The sequence below is a fragment of the Diaporthe batatas genome (genome assembly GCF_019321695.1).
Source record: "Diaporthe batatas strain CRI 302-4 chromosome Unknown Contig00012, whole genome shotgun sequence".
NCBI classification, from domain to species: domain Eukaryota; kingdom Fungi; phylum Ascomycota; class Sordariomycetes; order Diaporthales; family Diaporthaceae; genus Diaporthe; species Diaporthe batatas.
This window is the reverse complement of record NW_025408559.1, coordinates 902,087-923,807: the sequence shown is the minus strand read 5'-3', so window position 1 is coordinate 923,807 and position 21,721 is coordinate 902,087. Positions and strand designations below refer to the sequence as shown.

The window sequence follows — 21,721 nt, the reverse complement described above, 5'->3', positions numbered from 1 at the left end:
CTAAGCCCTAAAACCTTCTATAAGACCCCCTAACGAGTCATATTTTAATATTTTAATATTTCCTTATACTTTTAACTTAAATAAAATAATGAAATTTATTTTTTATATTTTTAACCTAAAGTATATTTTATATTTATTAATAAATAATATATAGAAAATACTTAAAAAAATGTAGAATATATATAGATTTAAAAAAGAATTATTTAAAGTGGTGAGTTTTGGTGTAAAAAGGGGTGTGTGGGGGAGACTTTTTTCTGGTAACTGTAGTCCTTGTCTGGCACGTCTAATTAGATTGACTGGACCAACACCTGCCGCATGTTGCCGGGAATTATTACACAGTAGAGGAGGTTCAACCACATGAGTAATGGTACATGGGGAGAGAAAATGTAAATTTGATGGTCTAATTCTTCCCTAGGGAATTGTAGGTACCTAGGTATAAAGATGTCAATGAGCGCGAGGACTTCTACTTATCAACGATGTAGGGCAAAGCCGTTCATGCATGCCTCAGCCATCATCTGCGGGGTCCGAATGCTCAAGCAATGCCTGCGGATGTTCCTGGGCCCGCCGTTGGATTCTTATATCTCGAGCTGTCGCTTCTTGATATGGACCGTCAGGGGTGGTTTTCTCCATACGGCCCAGCTCTTGTGCTCCGAGTAAGGCTGGGTCCAAGCGCGAGACGACGGGTCCAGCTCCATGTCAAATTCCCAGAGCAGCCTAGCCATGATGAGACGCATCTCGTTATAGGCCAGGTGCTTGCCCACGCAGTTTCTGGGCCCATAGGAGAATGGTTCTTGTGTATCAGAGTCAGTCTTTTAACTTGGCCAAATCGATGACTGTTACTTACGTATAGAGTCCCTCTTGTCCGCAAAAAATGGAGATGACTGGTCCTGAGCGGTGCTGGAAAGCCACCTCTCTGGGGCGAAGGACTCGGGCTGTGCGAAATTGGAAGCAGAGAGGCCTGCGGAAGACTGGTGAACGCCGACACGGGTCTGCAAGCATGTGGCATGACTGTCAGTGTCGAATGCAATGAGAGGCAGGGTTCTGTTCCCTGGCAGAGAAAAGGAAATGTCTGCAAGGCTATGACCAGCATGTGGTCCAAGGGTATGGAGGTTGTATACTCACCCCCGGTGGAAGATACAACCCATCAATGTGGATTGGCTCCGGTGTTTTGGGCACGATTCTTTCAAGCGATGTCGGTACAGGGGGGTAGAGCCTAAATGTCTCGTTGAGCACTGCAAGCATGTAAGGGAGACGAGTTGTGGCATTGGCGAAGTTGATGTCCGCTGCCGATCCAAAAGCACTGCGAACTTCTTCCACCGCTTTCTTGTGTGCATGGGGTGTTGCCAGGAGATAATATGTGCAGGCCGTCAACAACGTGGCCGTAGTGTCGCTTCCGGCCACGAATATGGTATTCGCGTTCGTAATGAGCTCTTCCGTGGACTTGATGTCCTTGTCGCCCATCCCACGTAGCAGTCCCGACATGAAGTCCTTTCGAGACACGTCTGAGCTCTTTCCAAGACGCTTGCCTACCGCCGCCCTTGTGTAGGTATACTGGTCCATGAAACCCTCAATCACACCTGGTGCGATCACCGGCCTGACGAGACGCGCCAAAGGACCGAGCAAGTCATTGATAAGGAAAAGCTTTCTGCCCCTCTCTATGAACAAGAGCACACACTCCACGACATGATGGAAATCGTTCTTCTCCAGGCCACCTAACGACTCGCCGAATGTCAAATCGGCAATGATGTCAAAAGATGTGATGTGAAACCATCGCCCCATCTCAGCTGGTACACGGGACTCTGCAACACCTGACAGCCTTTGTACCAGCAATTCGACAAAGCTGTGAATCATGGGTTCCTGATCCGCCAGTGATCTTGGTGCAAAAGCATGTGAAACACCACGGCGGATCCGGGCGTGGTTTGCGTCGTCCGCACTGAGTATGTTTGACTGGGGGTCGAGTTGCTGATTGGCCATGAACTTTGGAAATTGCCCATGGGCCGGACCGTAGATGGTCTTCCACGCCTCGCCGGTGGTGAATGTCATGGCATCCGATGCATATCGCACCACAGGGCCATATCTCTGATGGAAACGGCGGAGATCTTGGTCAAATGTGCCCCAGAGTTCCTTCAACTTCGGTATGAATGGGAATATAATCCAGGATTTTGGGCCCGGTACATGGCGTAAAGGACCGAAATAAGCCTGGTATGTGCCTCTGACAAGGTGATAAAGTACCCAAGAGGTGGCGGCAAGCAGGGCAACTTGTGGGAGTTTCGTCCCAACGAAATCAACACTGGAAACCATGACGCGGTCGAGAGAACAGCGGAAGACGCTGTGGAAATTGTCCAATTGTATTGGGTGAATTTGATGATATCTCGAACGCCTCAATCTACGCGAAATTAAAGGATATGGTATTCTTTGACAGATTCAGCTTTTATGCGCAGTTCAAAAGGTGAAGTTGGCATTGTGCCACATTTTGGCAAATATGGTGCCGAGACCAACTGCGGGCAAGCTCTCTATCGGAACCGATCTGCTGCCGGCGACCGAAAACCTGCCCCTGCGGCAGAGTCATGATGCTGTAGTAGTGCTGACCGCCAAGTCTATGCCGAATATCTCTGTCGTAGCGTATCATTGCGGTACCCATGTAGATCGGACTGAAAAATGCTCAGTTGCACCATTACACTGGACCAAATGCCCCCATACCGTCGGCGGTAAGAAATGTTTTGAGGGGTCGGAATACTTTGTGCCAGACGGCCGCCCATTGGGCTTGAAATCATTGATGTTCGTAAATGTCTAGTGACTTTCTGGGTTGTCTGGTGCTCGTGTGGGAATCCTGTCGCCGACAGTCCCCACTTTTAAAATGTTAAGGAGGCCGATTATGAGAGCAGCTGCTGTTCACTCAAGGAACCAAAACTAGACATTTGCTCTAGGTACCATATCACGGCCATTGTATTGAGTACCTATGTAGTATTTGTATTTTAAGTGCAGCCACTTTTGCTGCTGCCTCTACTGTAATATAGAACCCTGTGTATTCTTTGGTTCCTCTGTTCATAAACCGGCACAAAAGGAAGTGCCCTACAAGAACAAGGCAATGTATGTTTCAAGCTCTGCCGTAACATCACAGTGGAGCAAAAGCCACTGGCTCCTATTGTGTACCTGGGGTTCAGATGGTTTCATTCTTAATCTGTATATATCCCAAAGGTGTGCGGTCCCTTTACATAATTGTGGTAAAAGAACGCGCAAAAGCCCAGCTTTTTCTTATTTGGAAAAACAAAAACAAAACAAGCAATGCCAACAAGAGTGTAAGAAGACTCTGTCTGGGAATTTGGCCTCAGCCTCATGCCGTACAGACAAGCACTTGAGGCTAGGAGGCATTCATGGTTCGCTCCTGACGGGGTGCTGACTAGAATTGTCAAAGGCAGAATAACACTCTGGGACACATTGAAACAATCGCTCCATGTACATGCAGTGACGTGTAAGGAAGTGCTCTAGTGCACCCAAGTCAACTTTGTTTATTTGATCAGAATTGTATCAGACATGATCAGACATGATGCAACATGGGATTTGACATGGAATATTACAAGACTCATTCCAATGAGTGACGATATGGATAAGGGCCATATGGCCAGGCTCCATGTGTACCACCAAGGCAGGCAGCCTAGGTACCTAGGTACTGTGTACTCATCCCGGCACAGGGCAACTGGCCCCAAGAAGGAAAAGGACAGCATGCAAGACCAAAAACAGTGATGAGGATCACGACTTGACAACAATGAGCCTATGGTCATCATGCAAAAAGGATCGACGCCGGCATGATTCGAACATGCGCCTCCGAAGAGAATAGATGGCCAGAAGTGCTTCAGAGCAATTCTAGTCTATCGCATTAGACCACTCTGCCACGGCGCCTGGTTGTTGAGATCCGGGCTTTTGGCGGAGATCAAGATCCCGTCGACAGAAAGTCGGTGAGCAAAACCTGAGCACCACCCAAGTCACATGGGGTGGATAAAATGCCTGATTCTCCAACGAAAACGGGCCTTGTGGGGCTGTGTGCTTTTTTAGCCGCCACAGCCAAGCAGCCTGCGGCTCTCATGAAAACCTTGGGAGTGCCAGAGAACGGAACAGGCTCAATCAGTCAATCGCAATATATTTAAAGGAACCAACACTGCCACGCCTCAGGCTACTACTCCGATATCACGAATCAAAAGCGAACAATGGTCCTCATAGAGTGGATCGTCTCCGAAATCAGGAGAGATTCTAAATCACTAAATACCATCATCCTGCTCGTCGTCTATGACGGTCATCCATCATCCACTGTTCCACGAATGCTAGGCATCTTGGGCAAGTCTGCCTTCATACTGAGTGCCATATGCCCAGCTCTCGTGCATCGAAAAAACCATGTGGCCTTCAAGACATTACCTAGCCTGTCAAGTCATGAGAACGGAAATTCGCGTACCCTCAATCGGAAGGCGCGTACCCAATGCTAACTAAGAAGTATTCTATACAAGACGACTTCTTCTCGAAAGGGCCGGCTAGGGCAAAGGGGGCGAGCCCTAGAGCGTAAAGCATAGCGGAGGGCTATAAGTAGGGCCAGTAGGCACAACCCAAGTTTCTAAAGAACCAACCCACCCTATTTATAATCCCTTATTACAAAGAAGCCTTATTTATTAAAGTTATAAAGACTTTAAGGTTCTATACTCTGATTGGTTGAATAGTAGGGAGGGTATGCGCCTTCCGATTGAGGGTACGTGAATTTCCGTTCTCCAAGTCATAGTCGTTCCATATTCTCGGTCGTACCACCCGCCAAGGGCCCGCGCACATCATGGAAAATAGCAGAAAGGGTGCGAGATCATGACTGAGAACGACTGTACCTGATGTGAAACCAGTAAATGCCTTAGATACAGGCTTATCCACCATGCTGATGACCGCCTGAAACGAACGTGAGGTCCGAAGGACTGAACGAGAAATCCAGATGATCTCATCTGATGTTTTCATCCTACCTATGTAGCTAAGTGACAGGCTCGCCTCAGAAGTCGCATGCCTAGCGATCATCACCAGCAGGTCGCTCCAAGTCCAGGCTCGAGCTTTGCGTGCAAGAGGCTTCGAAACTTGAGCACCATCAAGATGCTACCTAGGTAGAAATGCACACTGGCAATTTGATGTGGAGTTTACAGGAGTGTCTAATCTGAAGTTTTAGATGCTCCCACCGGTAGACACCGTCTTATAATGAGAGCTATGTCAGTATAAGAGTGTCAGTATTGTCTAAAAAAAACAAGCATTATCCCAAGTTTCTTCGGCTTGACCTTACAAGGTTCATTGGCCGTGTCTATCATGTACTGCCGTTCCCCGCTAGAAAATTACGCCTTGACAGGCGGCTGGGGTACCCTGCCCAAATATGCTACTATTATAGCGTCAAGGCAGCCTGGAACTGGGAGATCATACAGATGCAGAACGGTTTGGACACCATGCCAAGCCCCCTGAGAGTGAACAGGAAAAGCATTCAGCCTGACACACACACAGTATCTGACCTGCCACAGAGGCAGTAGACGATTTATAAGACGACTCGATCTACAGCTCACGATTTCAACATCATTTTCATCTCATTCAATAACCTTCCATTCTATATTAGGCAAGTGTAATTCATTGCAGGAGTTGACCTTCATTGACTAACATCTATCCACACAGCTGTGCTTATCCGTCCTGGTGACAACTTCTGCCAGTTATTCACAACCTTGTCTTACAAATTAATCACCCACTCAACTACCGCGACCATGAAGCTGTCATTGGCTCTCGTCACTGTCCTGGCATCCTTTGCTGTTGCGTTGCCCCAGAGCAACAATGCTGCGCGAAGCCCAGCGAGGCAAGGCAGTAAGAATAAGGCAGACCAGAACCCCCCTGGATTGGACGGCAAGCCGCAGGATGGTCCTGGGCCCAACGGCGTGATCAATCCAGATACCGGCATCATCTCCTTCAATGCAGGTGCTTAGGCACAAAGGCGACACTGCTGCGTCCAGCTGTAAGGACTGAGGTCATGGCTGTGGTGAAGTCTGAGTCATGCATGGACATCACCCACTTGCATGTTCGAAGAGGATAGCCTGTATCGTCAAGGCACATTCCCGTCAGGTTCAAGTTCTTGATCAAAAGCAAGGATAGGATTCTTGATAGTTAAATGACTCAAACCATCATGCTGTCCTTCTTCCAGCACAAAGAAATGAAGCAGGCACTTAATCATGGGTATGAATATGGAGACCTGTAAACCCTTTGGGAAGGGGTCTGTGTGAAAAAGACTACAAAAACTACAAGAGGACACCAAAGAAGCATAACACAAACTCGACCAGACGCAGTGTGATGAGAAAGCCGCAATGAACCTGCCCAGCTATCTTTTGCCATATTAGCAAGTTGCGTCAGTGTATACCTTTGTATTATTATGAGACCTCCATAACACAGGCAAGGCAGACACGATGCGGGATCCTCCTGATCTTTACTGAGTTGGTTCTGTTACAACGATTGACAAGAGCCTATCTGACGGACTTCTGACCTTCGCACAGCTCAGTATGGTCAACTGCAAGTGGGATTGAGCTGACCTAGCTTGGGGGAAGAAGGTATCGGGAAATAATAACAGTCCGGACCTCTGCAGGCTACAGTCCCCAAGTGAAGAGTATTGAAAATGAATAAGATTTACGGCCCCGCATACCAATTTTCGCGACAAGGGATATACGGAGTACACTAGTCTCAATCCCAGCCTGTCTCGATTCAGACCAACCTTCAAATGTTAGCTGCACCGGTTACTGAGTCCAAAGCCGAGGTTCCGGGAATTCAAACTTTATATAAAAGTTTCAAGCCACATCTGCCATCCGAGCCAACCCTAATAAGAGATTGGAGTTGTGCCCCGACCACTCGGGATGAACCTTGACTACTCCGAGGGGCCCCGCCAACTTTCGGCGATGCCTATGCCCGATCATTTGACCGCATTAAACACATTTAGTTTGCGAAGACCCATGAAATGAATCTCCCGAGCCGTTCGTGGCTATGTTAAACCTTGGTCATGGCAACAAATATAAAAGTGGTTGTTTCCCTTCCAAGACACATAGTGATCCCACGTGCTGTTGAAATTCACCGAGTCACTACTCAATATCTTGAATCCGCACCATGCAGTCTCAGTCATCATCAGATGTGGTCACCGTCGACATTCTCCTCCGCCGGATGCTGGAGACTGTGCCCGACAAGGTGATCCTTTCCTACCCGGCGCACGAGCTGGATTTCATAGATTACACAGCCAAGGACCTGGACCGACTGACGAGGACTGCGATAAGTACGTACCCGAAATCACTCAGAGAATCTGTGCAATGCGCAAGGCCCGGCGACGTACCTGCAGTTGCCCTGGTCGGACCCTCCAGCCTTGAGTATTACATTCACCTGTTTGCTCTCAGTCGAATGGGCCTGACAACCGTGTGCCTTTCCCCGCGGCTACCAGACAACGGGTTGGCGCACCTCATTCGGCTTCGGCGTTGCACGGCAGTCTTTGCGTTTGGCTCTTCCATCCAAGTCATGGAGAGGGTGCAAACTACTCAAGAGGACCTGCCGGATTTCAGACTCCTTCATATGACCCAAGTCGCAGAGCTCGAGGTCATGTCCCGCCGTGGTATCCAAATCGACCTCCCAATCATAGAATATAAGGATAAAGCCCACACGCCCTTGTTTGTTATCCACAGCGGCGGAACGACCGGCCTGCCGAAGCCTGTTGCTCGCCATGTGTACCAGGATCTCATCATTTTGGGACGACACATCGCAAATGCAGAGACGGACATGTTGATAACACTTCCCGCTTTCCACAGTTTTGGTTTCGCCCATTGTATCGCCATACTTTGGGGGAAGTTCCGGCTGAGTGTCCTGAACGCATCACGTCCTGTGACTGCACCTGTCATCCTCAAAGCGCTAGACATCACAAACAGCAAGGCTCTGGCGACGGTACCGCACTTGCTCAAGTTCGTCAATGAGACCCCTGGCGGCGCGGAAAGGCTTGCTCAGCTCAAGAGCGTCGCAGTAACGGGTGCGGCCACGCCAGAGGTGCTTGGAAACGAACTTGTTGAGAAGGGCGTGGCCATCCTCTCACCGTACGGGCAATCGGAAAGCGGTCCTTTGATGTATAATTGTACGGGAAGAGACTGGATCTGGCTGATGGCTTACCCTTGGGTAGAGCCTTATGTCACTTTTGAGCCATACGGCGACGAGGAGCAAGGTGTTTGGCACTTGATTGTGCTCCCTGGTTTGTCCACTTTGGCCACGTCCAACAGACCCGATGGGTCTTATGCAACCCAGGACCTCTTTGTGCGCCACCCCACAGACCCCAAGAAGTGGAAATTCTCCCACAGGGCCGACGACATAATCGTTTTGGTGAATGGCCTGAAGGCAGACCCACATCTGTTGGAGCAAGCCGTGGAAAAGAACCCGGACGTGGACGCTGCGATGGCGTTTGGTACTGGGCGGGACTCCCTCGGTCTCATCGTGGTGCCATTAGCCAGTGCATCAGGGCTGTCCACAGAGGAGCTGGCGGCTCGCATTGCCCCTGATCTGGAGCTGGGGAACTCCAGAGTCTCAGCCTATACACGAGTCTCTCTTGATTCCGTCATCTTCAGACAGGCTGGCAGCCAAGTCCCAAGAACGGCCAAGGAGACGCTTATTCGTTCCAAGTTCCTCGAACTATGCAAGGACGACATTGAAGCGCACTATGCCGCAAGAGAAGCCCAAGACCAGGCACATATCTCCGTCGCAGACGATGAGGTCGAGGGCATTGTGCGCGAAGTTGTTAGCTCGGTTCTTTCAGCTGGAGACGCCAAAGTGAGCGCTGAGGATGACTTCTTTATGTTGGGCATGGACTCATTACAGGCATCATATGTCCGCTCGAGGCTTCTCCGGCGCGTCAATGTCGGCGGACATCCCCTGCCCACCAATGTCGTCTTTGAGCATCCCACCGTGAGGCAGCTCACTGAATTCGTTCTGGCCCTGAGAAACTCGCAAGACCCTAATGGCACGAGAATATCTGAAAGAGCCATCGCAGAAGGACTGATACAGAAGTACACTCGGTTCCCCCCTACCGAAACCCGGACAGTGGAGACTGGCCCTGGGCGTGTTGTGGTCAGTCAGCTCCTACCATACTGTACTTCTCGAAATATTGCTAACCTTTTCTAGTTACTCACTGGGGCAACCGGATTCATTGGCCGCCATATACTCCATAGGCTTATTTCGTGGCCCAATGTGGATCGAGTCTACTGCCTTGTCCGAGCGGACTCAGATGAAGCGGCAGAGCTACGCATTACTGAGTCACTTCGCGAGGCCCGTCTAGAAGTGGCAGATTGCGAGGCCAGACTCAGAGTTATCGCCCTGGCATCTGATGCTGGACATGATCATCTCGGTCTCGGCGAGAAACAGTATGAATCTTTGCGTACTACGGTCACGAACATCATTCATGCCGCCTGGGCTGTCAACTTCAACATGTCTTTGTCATCGTTCGAGTCATCCATTGCCTCCGTCTCTCGACTCCTGGAGCTTTCAATATCTTCTCCGTTACACTCAAGGCCGACTTTCTCATTCCTCTCCAGCATCGCCACTATAATGCGAGCAAGAGAACAAGGCGTCGTCAAGGAAACGAGGTATGGATGGGAGGCCATAACTCCTATGGGCTATGGACAGTCGAAGTGGGTAGCGGAGGAGATCTGCTCCGCAGCCGCCAAATATGCTGCGCAGAAGGGTATAAATCTTCCAATCCAAGTGCTCCGAGTCGGGCAGGTTGTTGGAGACACGAAGCACGGAATATGGAACTCCAAGGAAGCAGTTCCATTGACCGTGCAGAGCGCCCTCAGCGTCGGCGCGCTTCCTCTTGTAGAGGGTGACGACGTAACGTCTTGGCTGCCAGTCGACATAGCTGGGACTGCCGTGGTCGAGCTTGCCTTGCGCGATCGATCCCACGACGACGCTAGAGAAGCACGAGTATTTCATGTCTCGAGCACAGAACCACTGAAATGGAACACAGAGTTCCTGCCTGCTTTGAAGAGAAACGGTCTCTCTTTTGAAGCTGTTCCCGGGCCGGAATGGGTGCGCCTGCTGGAGAGCGCAGTCCCTAACCATCGATTGCTTCAACACTTCAAGACAAGGTACGGCGCGGTTGGCGGTGACAGCGAATTCCCTCAACGTGTACTCGGCGCATTTGATATGTCCGAAGCACAGAAATTTTCGAGCGCATTGAGGAAGGTTCCCGAGATAGACGAAAAACAGGTTGGTCGACTTTTACAATACTGGATGGGACTGGAGGAATGGAAGTCCATCCAGAAGGAAAAGAGCTTGAACGGCCGGGCTCAAGCACAGTCAAACTAGAAGGGGAAGGGAGATAGCGGTATTGGCAGAGGCAAGATTTGATACTTCCAGCATAACTAAGATGAGGACGAATTGACTTGCTAGCGGCAAGGGCTCAGAATATCCTAGTGTTACAATTTTATGTCCGCCTGGAAGATGACCTGATGGAATCTGGACGGGATGTACAAAGTCTCCGTGTGCGATAGGAGTACACTTTAGAATGAAGAGCTCCGAGTTCCCGCCGCCCTTCCAACGACCCCATTAGCTGAATTCAGGAGGAATAGAGGAATAGTACAGGCCATCGCATGCCATTTCCTGGCACCTTAGTACTCATCTCAAGATCAATGACATCCTTCGACTTCTGACTTGGATAGAACAGCACGAGCAAGACCAAGCCTGGATCTGTCTTCTCACCCTCAGACTCTGCAATCCTTCCCAAGAAAGCAGACCCTCAGTGTTTTAAACACCGTCTGACTTTTGATGGGAATTCTCCTGCTCGCAAGTGACATTCTCCTCGTTGTGACTATCCACTTGGGTAGTAATAACGAGGTTGTTCTCGCGCCGCTTCCGCATATACTCTTGAATTTTCTCTGCGATTTCAGCGCTTGGCGCCAACCGGATATTCTCCATCATCCATGCGAGTCCCACCGAGCCGTTGGTGCTCCCAGGATTCTTATCCTCAACGTATTTATGGATCTCATCGGCTGCGACCCAAAGCTTGCCACAGTTTCCTGTGAGCAGGGCGAGTGCTATGCTCCCAAAGCTGGGAGTCAGGCCGTCGCTTTCGTGTAGATCGGGATACTCGGCCATTAACACCCTCTCAGCCTTCCAGATGACTTTCGCGCACTCGACGCCGAGGCAAATGTAGGGGAAAGAGATCAGGGGCACTTCCTGGTCAAGGCCCAAGCTGAGGTCAGCGAGCAGCTGGGCGATTGACTTGGAACCTTTAACCATGGATCGAGAAGCTCCCGGATTTATGGCCGTGCGGTTTTTCGGATTCTCGATATCCTTGTAGGCTGCCGCGCGCTCCGTGATGGCTTGCAGATCTTCTTCGTTGAGTTCGTAACGGTCACCACATCTGCAGAATCTGTCCTCGAACATCAGTGAGACCGGGCCAAGCTTCTGCAACAACTTGCCCTGGCCTTTCTTGCGGAACTTGAAATGTTCGTCGCCAAACTTTTGACCGCGTCTACCCTGCCTCTCTCGACAGTCTGGCGCAGTGTAAGCCAATGAGATGGCTCCAGCGGCGAAAAGAAAGGCCTTGCCAAAGGCGTCTTCTGTTTTTTTGTCTGGTGGCTTTCCCAGCATGAAGATATTGGGCCCTTGTAACTCTTTCATGCAATACTCCAGATCATGCCAAGAGCCCCTGATGAGGCCGTAGCTGGAACAGGCATTGTAGATATGTGCCATTTTCATGATTGACCTGGTACATTTCTCAGAAATAATGCCACATTCCTGCTGCATCAACCGCGCTGAGTGCAGAAGGATACCGCAGAGTATTGGGTGGTGCGTCATCAAATAGCACTTGTTCAGGTTGGGGTAGCTCGCGTGCCCCATGTTCTCGATCTCCTCATCAAGTCGCTGGGGAAGTAAACACATGAGTACGGTGTGTCCCATCTGAGCTGTCTTCGAAGGTCCGTTGGGCGTGTCATCAACTTCCTCTGCCGGGTCCACAAATACGGCGGATGTGTAGAGCTCATAGGCTTTTTGAAAGAGGTCGAGACCGCCTTGGAGGAAATTGTTCAAAATCTGAAGTGGTTGGGCCTGAGCGGTGTCTCCCAGGAGCTCATTCACGTCCCAGAATAGCTGGACGCCGAAGACAGCCCAGAGCTTGATGTCGACGTCTTCGTGCACTGTTATTTCTAGAGTCAGCTGTGGAGAAACAAAGCAAGAAAGATGCCACCCGCGAGCTGCGACTCATCAAATGCATGAAAAAAAAAGAAACGGCGACAAGCTCAGCTCTAGGGCAAGACTCACTAATGCGAAAGCCACGAGACACCTCGTCGATGAAAGGAAACACAGGACCGACACCATAGTTGCCCATGAAAGAGAGCTCGTAGAGCCATTGAATGTCATAACCGCGGCATTTCCGCATCTGCTCGAACAGTTTGGTGTCATCTGGTCGCGCCCCGGCTCCGAATCGCAATGGCTCCGAGCCAGCGGGTCGTTTGTATGCGGGATTGACCTTGGTGAAGAACTCCATGCAGTAGAGCTGCACCAATGTGTACGCCCATCGAAAGCTCTGGGAGTCAAGAAGCCACTCTTCATATTCTTCGATCCCAACCTGGGCGGGGTTGGGTGCACTGAAGTCTTGTGGGTGGACGGTCGGGTTTTCGGTGTCTGTTCCCAGGAGCGGTGCATAAATGTTTGTACCACAAGTCTTGCCGTTGATGTCTCTGATCCAGCTACCTAATGAGTACCAGCAGACGGGAAGCTGGGTTTCCTTGGCGTTTAGACTCTTCGTGTACGACTCGATGATTGGTATTGCTTGTTTCTCCATACAACGGACGAGGTCGATGGCCGTGTTAGTGGTCACGGCGGCGGCTGCCAGATCAACGGACCCCTTCTTCCATCCACGCCATTGTTTCAGGACTGCTCGCCTTATAGACATCATTTCATCTCGCAAGGACCCGAGCGCGAGCCAGGCTTCCTCCCGTGAGGCTTCGGGGTAAGCTTCAAATACCTGCGCCGGAGCTGTGTTGCGGGTCCACCTGTTAGTGAGCGTCCAAGAAACAGAGACCGGGTGATATTAGACGCATCAGTGTTCACTGAGCACAGCATGACTCACCCAGAGAGGTCCTCCAAGCATCGGCTTTCTCCATGTCTTCGGCTTCAACGGCAGATCTGTGCTCGTTGGAATCACTTTTCGAGGAGGGCGAGCTGTCGGGGGACTTCAGCCTCAGCCCAGCAAACATATTGGCTGAGCTGTTTGCGGTGGCATTGCCAGAAACCTCACCAAGAACTTTCTTCGTTGGAGTTCTGGGCTGTTTCATGTTCTGAGTTCTCGTGGTTTGCTCGACGTGTTTTGGGGCTAGGATAGATCGCACGCGCCCCAGGACATTGATCGGGTGGATGTGGCCGTCTTGTTGGCCTTTGGCAAGAAAGGCCGCCACGTCCTCCCCGTTTATGTGACGGAAGCAATCCTCGCGGTCGTGAATAATCTTGTCAATCACCGTAATGATCCATTTCGGAATTCTTCCGTGCACGCTGGACGACTTCGCAATGACCTCTGCAAGGGGCACATAGCTGCTCAGTGCCAGCTTGGGAGCCTTCTGGCGCGTCGACTGATCAATGGTGCTGGCAGCTGCTCGCTGCTTGGCCAACTTTCGGTCTTTACCCTTGGGTCGGGCTGACTTGGTGTTATCGGAAGACGGGTTCACGGGCCTGGTGAGGGCGGACGGGGCACCACAGAGGGTCCCTGTGACGGCAAGGAATGTTGCGAGGTCATCTTGGTTCGCCTTATACCGACCGTATTTGGTCGAGAGAGTTGCGGGCAGCATGGTCGGCAAGGCGCTTTAACGCGATCAACACAAAGAGCGTTGTTGAGGGATGAGAACCTGCAATCCTGGCGTGGGCCAAGAAAGCAAAGCTGATTTGACAGCGGATGCGATGATTCGGGGTGAAAAAAGCTCGAGTGACGGATTATGGCAGATTGGGCTGCGAAGTGATCGCATGTGCTGTTGCCTGTTACTCTGATGGTGACCAGTGCAAATTCGTACAAACGAGTAGGAAAGAATGTCGATGCTGTTTTGTTTTGATGTTTGCCACATCTGCAGGCGCTAGAAGCGCGTTCATATGGCCAGCTGGTGCAAGTTACAATCCCAGTGACTCCATGGCTAGGTACCTACTTAAGTAGGTATCATTCAGTTCCGGTACAGCTTGAGCAGCACAGCACATGGGATCACTTCTACAGAGCCAAGTGCCGTACAGTCCTCCACTTGATTTGTTTTGCTCACCTCGAATTATATTTACGTCAATACCCAGGAGGGGAGTAATCAAGCATCTAGTAGTTATACACAAACGCCAAACTGCGATTTGTTTCAACCACGTGCGCAGAAGCATTGGCCTACCGTCAACCATTGCTGGACCTCAACCCCAACTTGGACCTGTTTGCATACAGTCCGTCTAAAGTCACTGTCCAAGAGACGGTGAAAATCAAAGATACCACTGCAGAAAGTATCCAATCTACGCCTGCAGTGACAACGACCAAACGACTTTGGCTCGTGAGGTTTTAAGTTGGCCTCGTGATTCCTTCCTCCATACTAGTAGTCTCCACATCATCCCTGTAATCCTCATTGAGCGGTGCATACTCTGCGGCGAGCGATTGGAATGGGGTTCGCCTGGCTGTGACAATGTGCAAAGCCTCGGCAGCAGCAAAATAGAAATGTATTGCGCTGGCATCGCCGGTGTAAGTAAAAGAGCCATGCCAGTGTGGAATGAATGTGGGGTCATGGCAACGGACAAGTTTATCATGAGGAAGACCGAGCCATACGTGCCCAGAATTATCATCTCTTCTTCCGAAGGTCTGCCAAGAAACACCCATGTTGGAATGAGAAAAAGAAGATACCAGATGGCGAGAGCTGTATCGGCATAGAATATGTTTTCTGGCGTCAAAGCCTGAATAGGCGACCCGGTGGCCGAGACGCGATCGCGGTGCAACAGCAGGCCGCCCAGCACGGCGGAGAAAGCGAGAGGCAATATTCCCAGGGCCGGGAACGCCCAGTTGCATCCAATTCCATGGATAAGCAGGATAAAAAAAGCCGGCGGAAAGGACACTATTGTGACACGGCGCAAGAAAACGGTCGAGCTAATGCCGCTGTCGTGTGGGAAACTAGGCATGTTGTTCAATGTTGGCGGGTAGATGTTGATGGCTACACGTTGATGAGATTCAAGGATGAGTTGCGATTCCAGATTGCAGGACCAACAAGAGAGCCAAAACCGTTTTAAAGAGATCAAAAACAGCAGAAGATTCGTTAATTAAAGCATTGTTTGGGTTGGCAGTTGCCTGGAGTAATAAGTCTGCCTGGAGGATTCATAACACAGCGCCACAGCCGGATCAGCGTGCGTTGCTTGATCGGGCAGGCCTGGCCCTGGAAACAAGTGCATCCTTCGTGGCATAATAGCGGCCACATACCTGGGTATGTTGGGGCTTGGCATCAGCACTGACTTAGCACACAGCCGGGCTGACACGCGTGTCTCGGGGTGCACATCCCTGATATCTAGGTACAGCCACCTGTGGGATTCATACGGTGGTAGAAGGGCTTCATGGCCAAGCCCCAGAAGCAGTCATCCCGGGCCTGGACTGAGAATCGTGGTCTTCAAGAGAACGGAGTCACTTTATTATTATTCCATCATACTTTGTGCGTCTTCTACCTGATTAGCATACCCTGGCATGTACCCAACCTTCACCACGTGGTCGGTCCAAAAGTCTCCCCTTCACCAACTGTCTTGAGAATGGCCGTGTACTCCGAATCCTAAATTGGGGATGAAATTAGAACAGAAAAGTTTGATGGGGACACAAAGGGAAAACATGGCCTACCATCGTGTTATAGACACCAACATTGCCCCACCACTGTGGTATCGTTGCTCCGGGAAAAGTCTGCAGCAAATCGTATCAGCTATCAAGTTTGTCATGACAGTATCATCTCAAAGCTGTTCCAATCATATGAACCCGTCATCGATATATACCCCGTCGGGATTGATGCCCAGGTGGTCCGAATATCCGATTGGCCAGGTGATATAATAAACGTGAGATCATGCTTACAATGGCGAAGAAAATCACGATGGTAGAGATGATGAGTCCGGCATCAAGAGCAGCTGCAGTGACATAGTTGTACTGCCGCCACCATCCGTGGAATCGATTCTTGATGAAGTGATTGAAAATCAAGGCGAAGATTCCCCAGGTCGAAAACGACAATGGAGTCGCCGGTGGTAGCCATCCCATTGCTCCCAACATGACTGGAGCATGGAGAGTGCGGCCTATCCAGCTCAAACGACCGCCATATTTGACAAGGGCGTAGAGTATGCAAGGAAGGATGGCCCCAATCACCCAGAATACATTGAAGTACTGATATATGGAACCACTTCCGAACATTCTGTACGGACCGATGACTCCCCAAACGATCGACGAGGAGAAGAACGCACGACCATTGGGACAGGAGAACTTGGCGGGTTGGTCACTGGCAAGGTTAGTTGGTAAAAAGACCTAAGTGATATCGTCGACCAGAGCAACAACTCACATATCGCAAACCCCATCGATGTTGCCCAGTGTCCAATTCATGACCGCAATCTGCACAAAGGTGGCCCAAGCAGTCGCCACAACTTGACACCAGAAGGTTATCCTTGGTGGGATCTTCATGTAGTGGCCCAACTTCAGGTCGCCGGCGTACGTCTGAGCCTGACCGAGCACGATGGTACTGTACACCTTGAAAATCATGACGCCAATTGGTTTACCTGGTATCATGAAGCCGGCCAGGAACGGAGAAAGAACATTAAGGGCGAGAGCTAGGTTAGATATAGCCAGGATTGTGGTAGAGGGGATCATGAAAACAACGGCGAGTATGATAGCCACAAAAAAGGCCCACCAAGGTAGTTGAGAGTCGTATCCCAAGGCTGTGGCGAGGCCCAGGCCCATGGATATGACGAAAAGGGCAAGGTACCACCAGTCAGGTGCATCCTGATATTTTCGCATCAGTTTCATATGGATATCCGGCTCTTGATTCCTGGCTGCTTTGAGTCGGTAGAGAATTTCTTTCCCGTGGAACAGGCCGCAGTGTACCAATGCCGCCGTCAAGGCTGCAAAGGACAGTCCGTAGTTCAATGCGAACGTAGGCGGGAGGAAGAGTGGCGAGTATTCCTGATATTTTTTGAGGTCGAAAGTAAAGTTGTCTCCTAAAATCCTGCTCACATTGTATTTGCTTTGTGTATTGTCGTATGTCTGGGAAGTGTTAATTGGCAGGTATTGACTGTAGATAGCTCCAGAGTAGGTGATGCCAATTGTTGCGAGGATGACAAACACGAAGAGCCCAGTGAGCTCAGATATTGCGGTATGTACTGGGGCGAGAAGAGGGTCGCCCAAATACGCAGTTACGTATGTCCAGTCAAATGTGATTGGAATTAAAGAGAGTCCAGTATAGCCACCGAAGAGTTGGTTTACGACGACATTGTTGGGCTTGATCCAGGTGATGAAGGCAAAGACGGAAAGTCCTTGCCACAGAACAGCCGGAATCCACTGGAAGGCGGAAGTCAGCAACGCTCAACAACTTTAGGTTTCCTCGGAGCACAAATTTTATGCAGTGGCTTACGTAGTAGCAGAACATGCCCATGAGGACATAAAAGAAGTATCTATAACGGCTGATGGTCCAACCGTTGCTTTCAGATCCATCACTCTTGCTCTTGTCGTGCAATGCGAAGAAGAGAGACGTGCTGCTGAATTGGTTTGGCCCTGTTGTGAATGTTAGTCTTGATGGGGAGGGTTGGGTCGAGGCTCACGCCTTACATATCATGGCAGCTGGCCAGACTAGGAATCTCCTGGACAGACCTGCCAGGCCAATTCCAATGAGCTGGGAGCTCAACGTGAAGAGAAGCTGGAACCCCCATCCTAGGTTGACATCGTAAAACGGCTTTCCCTGAAGCGCGAGCAGGGCATCGGTGCTGTAAGCATATCCAATGGAGACATTGGACATCAAAGTGACGACCACATGTTCCTTGATTGTAAAAGGCCCCGTGTTGAAAGTCCACTTCACACCGAATGTGTTGAAGACCCTGGTGGGCATAACCTTGGCCCAGAAGCAGCCGATGGGGTAGACGAGTAGCTGAACGACCAAGGACGGAAAGTTAATGGCAGGGCTTCGCATACTCAAGAACATGTTCAGGCCACTTCCAATAGTGACGAAGAACATGCCAAGCACCCAAGCCTGTTGGAATCAATAAGTCAGTACATAAAAGTCCATACCTGCAAAGTGTATGTGGGTGCATCCGTTTCCCACTCAACTTACCCTCACGGTATTGGCGACTCCTCCGGAGTCTGTTGCCCGTACCGCTGCTCGCACCTCGTCGTATGGGCTGTCCTCGGTGAAGAGCGCATCAGCCTCAATGATTTCTCCGGAATCGCCATCGTGCAAAGCCTTGCTGATGAAGTCCAGTTTCTCCTGTGGCAGGTTCGGGTCGAATTGGTGTGCGTGCTTGATTTTCTGAAGATCGGACGTTGCTTGGCTCACATCGAGAGTATTGGACAGGGCGCCCTCCTTCTCTGGGGTAGGAGGGACATCCGAAATCGTAGATCTGATTTCCGCCATGCTTGCACCCGTGAAGGAGAAGTCAACTGCCAGGGTCAGTGGAAGAACCAGAAGAGCACCAGGAGGGGTTGCCAGCGAGTGTAAATACCAACGCTCGGCGGGATGGGCAGTTCAACATAGACGGTCGATCAGGTGGTGCACTTCAAGTTGGTCTCAGCCGACGGTTCATTTGGCTCGATGCGACGTAACATTGTACCCCAACAGAGATACATATTTCCCCTTGCGGATTTGTTCGCCGGCGACTTATCTGCGTTATTCCTCCCGTATCCGGCCATGTCAACCATGGCAAGATAAGACCGCAAGGGCACGACTCCACTTCGGGATCGGCAATGCGCGGCGCTGAATCTTGAGAGCTCCAATAGGCACGCAGTGCTCACAAAACCGAGTCGAGCTTGCACGATGAAGACAGCGTGAATGGTGGCAAGTGTCGATTGTGAATCGCCTCTTGAACTACCATGCTGCTCCCTTATTTATGGAGCGAAGCTGGGCCAAGTGGGTGGAACCCAATGCCCATTTACACGAGAATGCTGGGCTGCTGTCTTGGCGAACCCGGGTCAAAAGCTTGATGAAGCATACCTAGGTACGGCATACCAAGGACCTCGGTAGTGATTTCCCTTCCCGAGTCATTGCGGATGAGCAAGTATTCGGAGCCGAATGAGAAGAATACGCATCGAGTCAGCTGCTAAGTCTGCCACATTTCCAGGCAAAATCTCCTCGCAGCTCCAACATTCGTAGACGTTCTGGGAGATGGTGCGTGGGATGCTGCACGGTGTTGCAGAGGTCTAACGCTGTGGAACCGTTCATCAGAGGACATCACCATCCCGGCCCGCGGGACAATCGGAGCCGAAGGTCCTATTAACAGGACCCTTCTGGTATTAACTTGGCCTCTTACGTCTTAGCAAACCCTTATTGGCTTCGGGATGACACCCTAACTAGCCCGCAAGCAGGAGTGCAGCATCTATTAGTGAACACTCACAAAATGGGAGGCCAGTAAGCACAACCATCCACCGTAGCCGCAGTCATCATTCCAATCCAGCTTACTACTTACTTGGTGAAGCATGACAGCTCGCCGTGCACACGCTCGACCAGTGTCGAGGTATCGTCGTAGCCTGCGGCTACCGCACGTGCATGCCGCCTAGTCTCGCCCATCCCGGCAACTCGAGGTTCTACAATGCAGATTCTACGATGCATTCGCCCGAGTCCTATCCCAGCCTCATCGGCAAATTGGCATTGGTTATAGGCCGGAATTCCGAAAGCCATGCCTCAGCTCGCCTTGACCAACTTGACCCCCGCAATCATTTTGACTGGAGAGAAGTCGGGGGTTCCGATAAAATTGAGTCGGCATATATGGAATTAATACAAACCTCGCTGGGTTCTACATTCCGTCACCAGTTGACCCGGCCTGGTTAGAGAGTGGTCGTGCTACCAGTTGTCATCGCCTCGGGGCTGAGTCTCTCGAGATATTGTAATGCCTGGAACTACGTGCATCATGATGGCATGAGTGGCTAACAGTTGCATGTACGAAACTACGACAGGCTCATATCAACCAAGGACCCAAAGAGCCCGTCCCTTGGCCCCAATGCAGGCATCACCGTTTGCCACTCGCTTCGACACTTTCACAATCGACCGTAAGACCGTCACCAACTTGGTCACTGCTTGCCGCTCGTACCGCACCACCCTGACCGGTCTCACCCAGGCCCTCGTTCCGGTGTCACTTGCTTCCTTGCTCGGGGACATGAAGGGTTTTGCAAGCCGAACGCCCTTCGATCTGCGGCAGATATTGCCGTCACACATACTAAAATACTCCTGGCTGCAGCCCAAAGAATCTATGTGCAATTTCATCTCGGTTGTGGAGCACAAATTCAACACCGGGATTGTGGCCGGGAGTCGGTCCAAGATGCACCAGGAATCAAATCACACCGGCAAGATTTCCTGCGGATCTGATGGAAGTAGTCTACTCAGTGCTGGCCCGTGTCCGTAAAGAAATCGTGGCAAGACTAGAGTCAGGGGAACAGAGCGATCTCAAATGCCGATAGCCCTCATGAAATCTGTCTCAGACTGGCGGACTCACCAGCACGCCGATATGAAGAAGGCCAGACACTTACCATGGATCGGTGCGGCACGAGGCTGAGGCCACGTGCCCACGTTACTGTATTCTCTCTGCACTGTTATTGACACTGTATTTCTTTTTTAAACGCTGGGTCTCGAGCTTTACCACCGTATAACGGCGCCACATACATTTTATATGTGGTTTCGCTTCTATTCCGTACACGTCCAAGGACATACATGGCGCCTTCATACAGTAGTAAGCACTCAAGACCCAGCGCTTGGAAAGAATACGTTGTCGATGAAACCACCCTATAAACTCAATTTACCCTCCTCCCCCCGGTACATAGGTACTCATGTAGATACGCCCTCGGCAGCCCTAGAGCCCCGTAAACCATGTGCTAGGAATTTCAGAATGATTAATTAGTTTTTAAGAGGTCCACTTCCCACTCACAAAATGCGAACAGCCCGATCGAGCACTAATACGAAATTGCAACTTGAAATTGTCGGCCCGTGGCATCCTTCTCCCGCCTGACGCACCTTCGTTCCAGATGGACGCATGCACCCGCCCTACAAATTGCACAGCATTCATGATAAAGAAACCTTATTGAGCAGGCCTGATAGTTCCGCCATCCTAGACCTCCAGACCGGTATGGGGCCGCATGATCGCGGGAGTAACTAAGATTTAATTAAGCTTCCAGCAGTGCCGTGTCGCGATTAGCTCTTGGGTGCACATGGGCACACGCTGTGCTTGTAGTCCTATCGATTGCTTTCGTCCCTATCAACCATGACTGATTGGGCAAAGGCAGGCATTTCCATCCTTCCGTATGACATAAGGTCATGGGCACAACGGTAAGTGACCCGTCACTTGGAGAACCAGACACGGCGTTGGTCTATGTTACTCAGAACGTAAATAAATCGAAGTGGCCTTCTTAGTCATTGTATCGTCACACTTGGAAATGCCGTTCTGTATTGGTAAGAGCTCGCTAAGAGCTTGAGAAGGCTGGGGCGGAGGGAGGTTTTTTTTCTTTTTTTTT

The 21,721-nt window shown here is 50.7% G+C and overlaps 4 protein-coding genes across 4 annotated transcripts; 1 reads left to right on the top strand and 3 right to left on the bottom strand.

Annotated features, from left to right (window-relative positions):
- Positions 1-380: 380 nt before the first annotated feature.
- Positions 381-2,417, bottom strand: KVR01_010003 (uncharacterized protein). Its single transcript, XM_044788208.1, has 3 exons — positions 1,123-2,417; positions 845-989; positions 381-790 (listed from the first exon to the last, which is right to left on the bottom strand). Exons 1-3 carry the CDS (start codon positions 2,299-2,301, stop codon positions 576-578), a joined length of 1,539 nt encoding a protein of 512 aa, XP_044641251.1. The 5' UTR covers positions 2,302-2,417; the 3' UTR covers positions 381-575.
- Positions 2,418-7,539: 5,122 nt separating this feature from the next.
- On the top strand, positions 7,540-10,404 carry KVR01_009900 (uncharacterized protein; the record flags this gene model as incomplete). The annotated part of the gene is made up of 3 exons (XM_044789125.1): positions 7,540-9,126; positions 9,181-10,341; positions 10,372-10,404. The coding sequence occupies 3 exons, from the start codon at positions 7,540-7,542 to the stop codon at positions 10,402-10,404; spliced, it is 2,781 nt and encodes a 926-aa protein (XP_044641148.1).
- Positions 10,405-10,800: 396 nt separating this feature from the next.
- Positions 10,801-13,841, bottom strand: KVR01_009734 (uncharacterized protein; the record flags this gene model as incomplete). Its single annotated transcript, XM_044789851.1, has 3 exons — positions 10,801-12,194; positions 12,319-13,035; positions 13,130-13,841. 3 exons carry the CDS (start codon positions 13,839-13,841, stop codon positions 10,801-10,803), a joined length of 2,823 nt encoding a protein of 940 aa, XP_044640982.1.
- A 2,735-nt stretch (positions 13,842-16,576) lies between these two features.
- On the bottom strand, positions 16,577-18,638 carry KVR01_009681 (uncharacterized protein; the record flags this gene model as incomplete). Its single annotated transcript, XM_044782145.1, has 4 exons — positions 16,577-17,572; positions 17,646-17,785; positions 17,840-18,257; positions 18,339-18,638. 4 exons carry the CDS (start codon positions 18,636-18,638, stop codon positions 16,577-16,579), a joined length of 1,854 nt encoding a protein of 617 aa, XP_044640929.1.
- Positions 18,639-21,721: the final 3,083 nt, after the last annotated feature.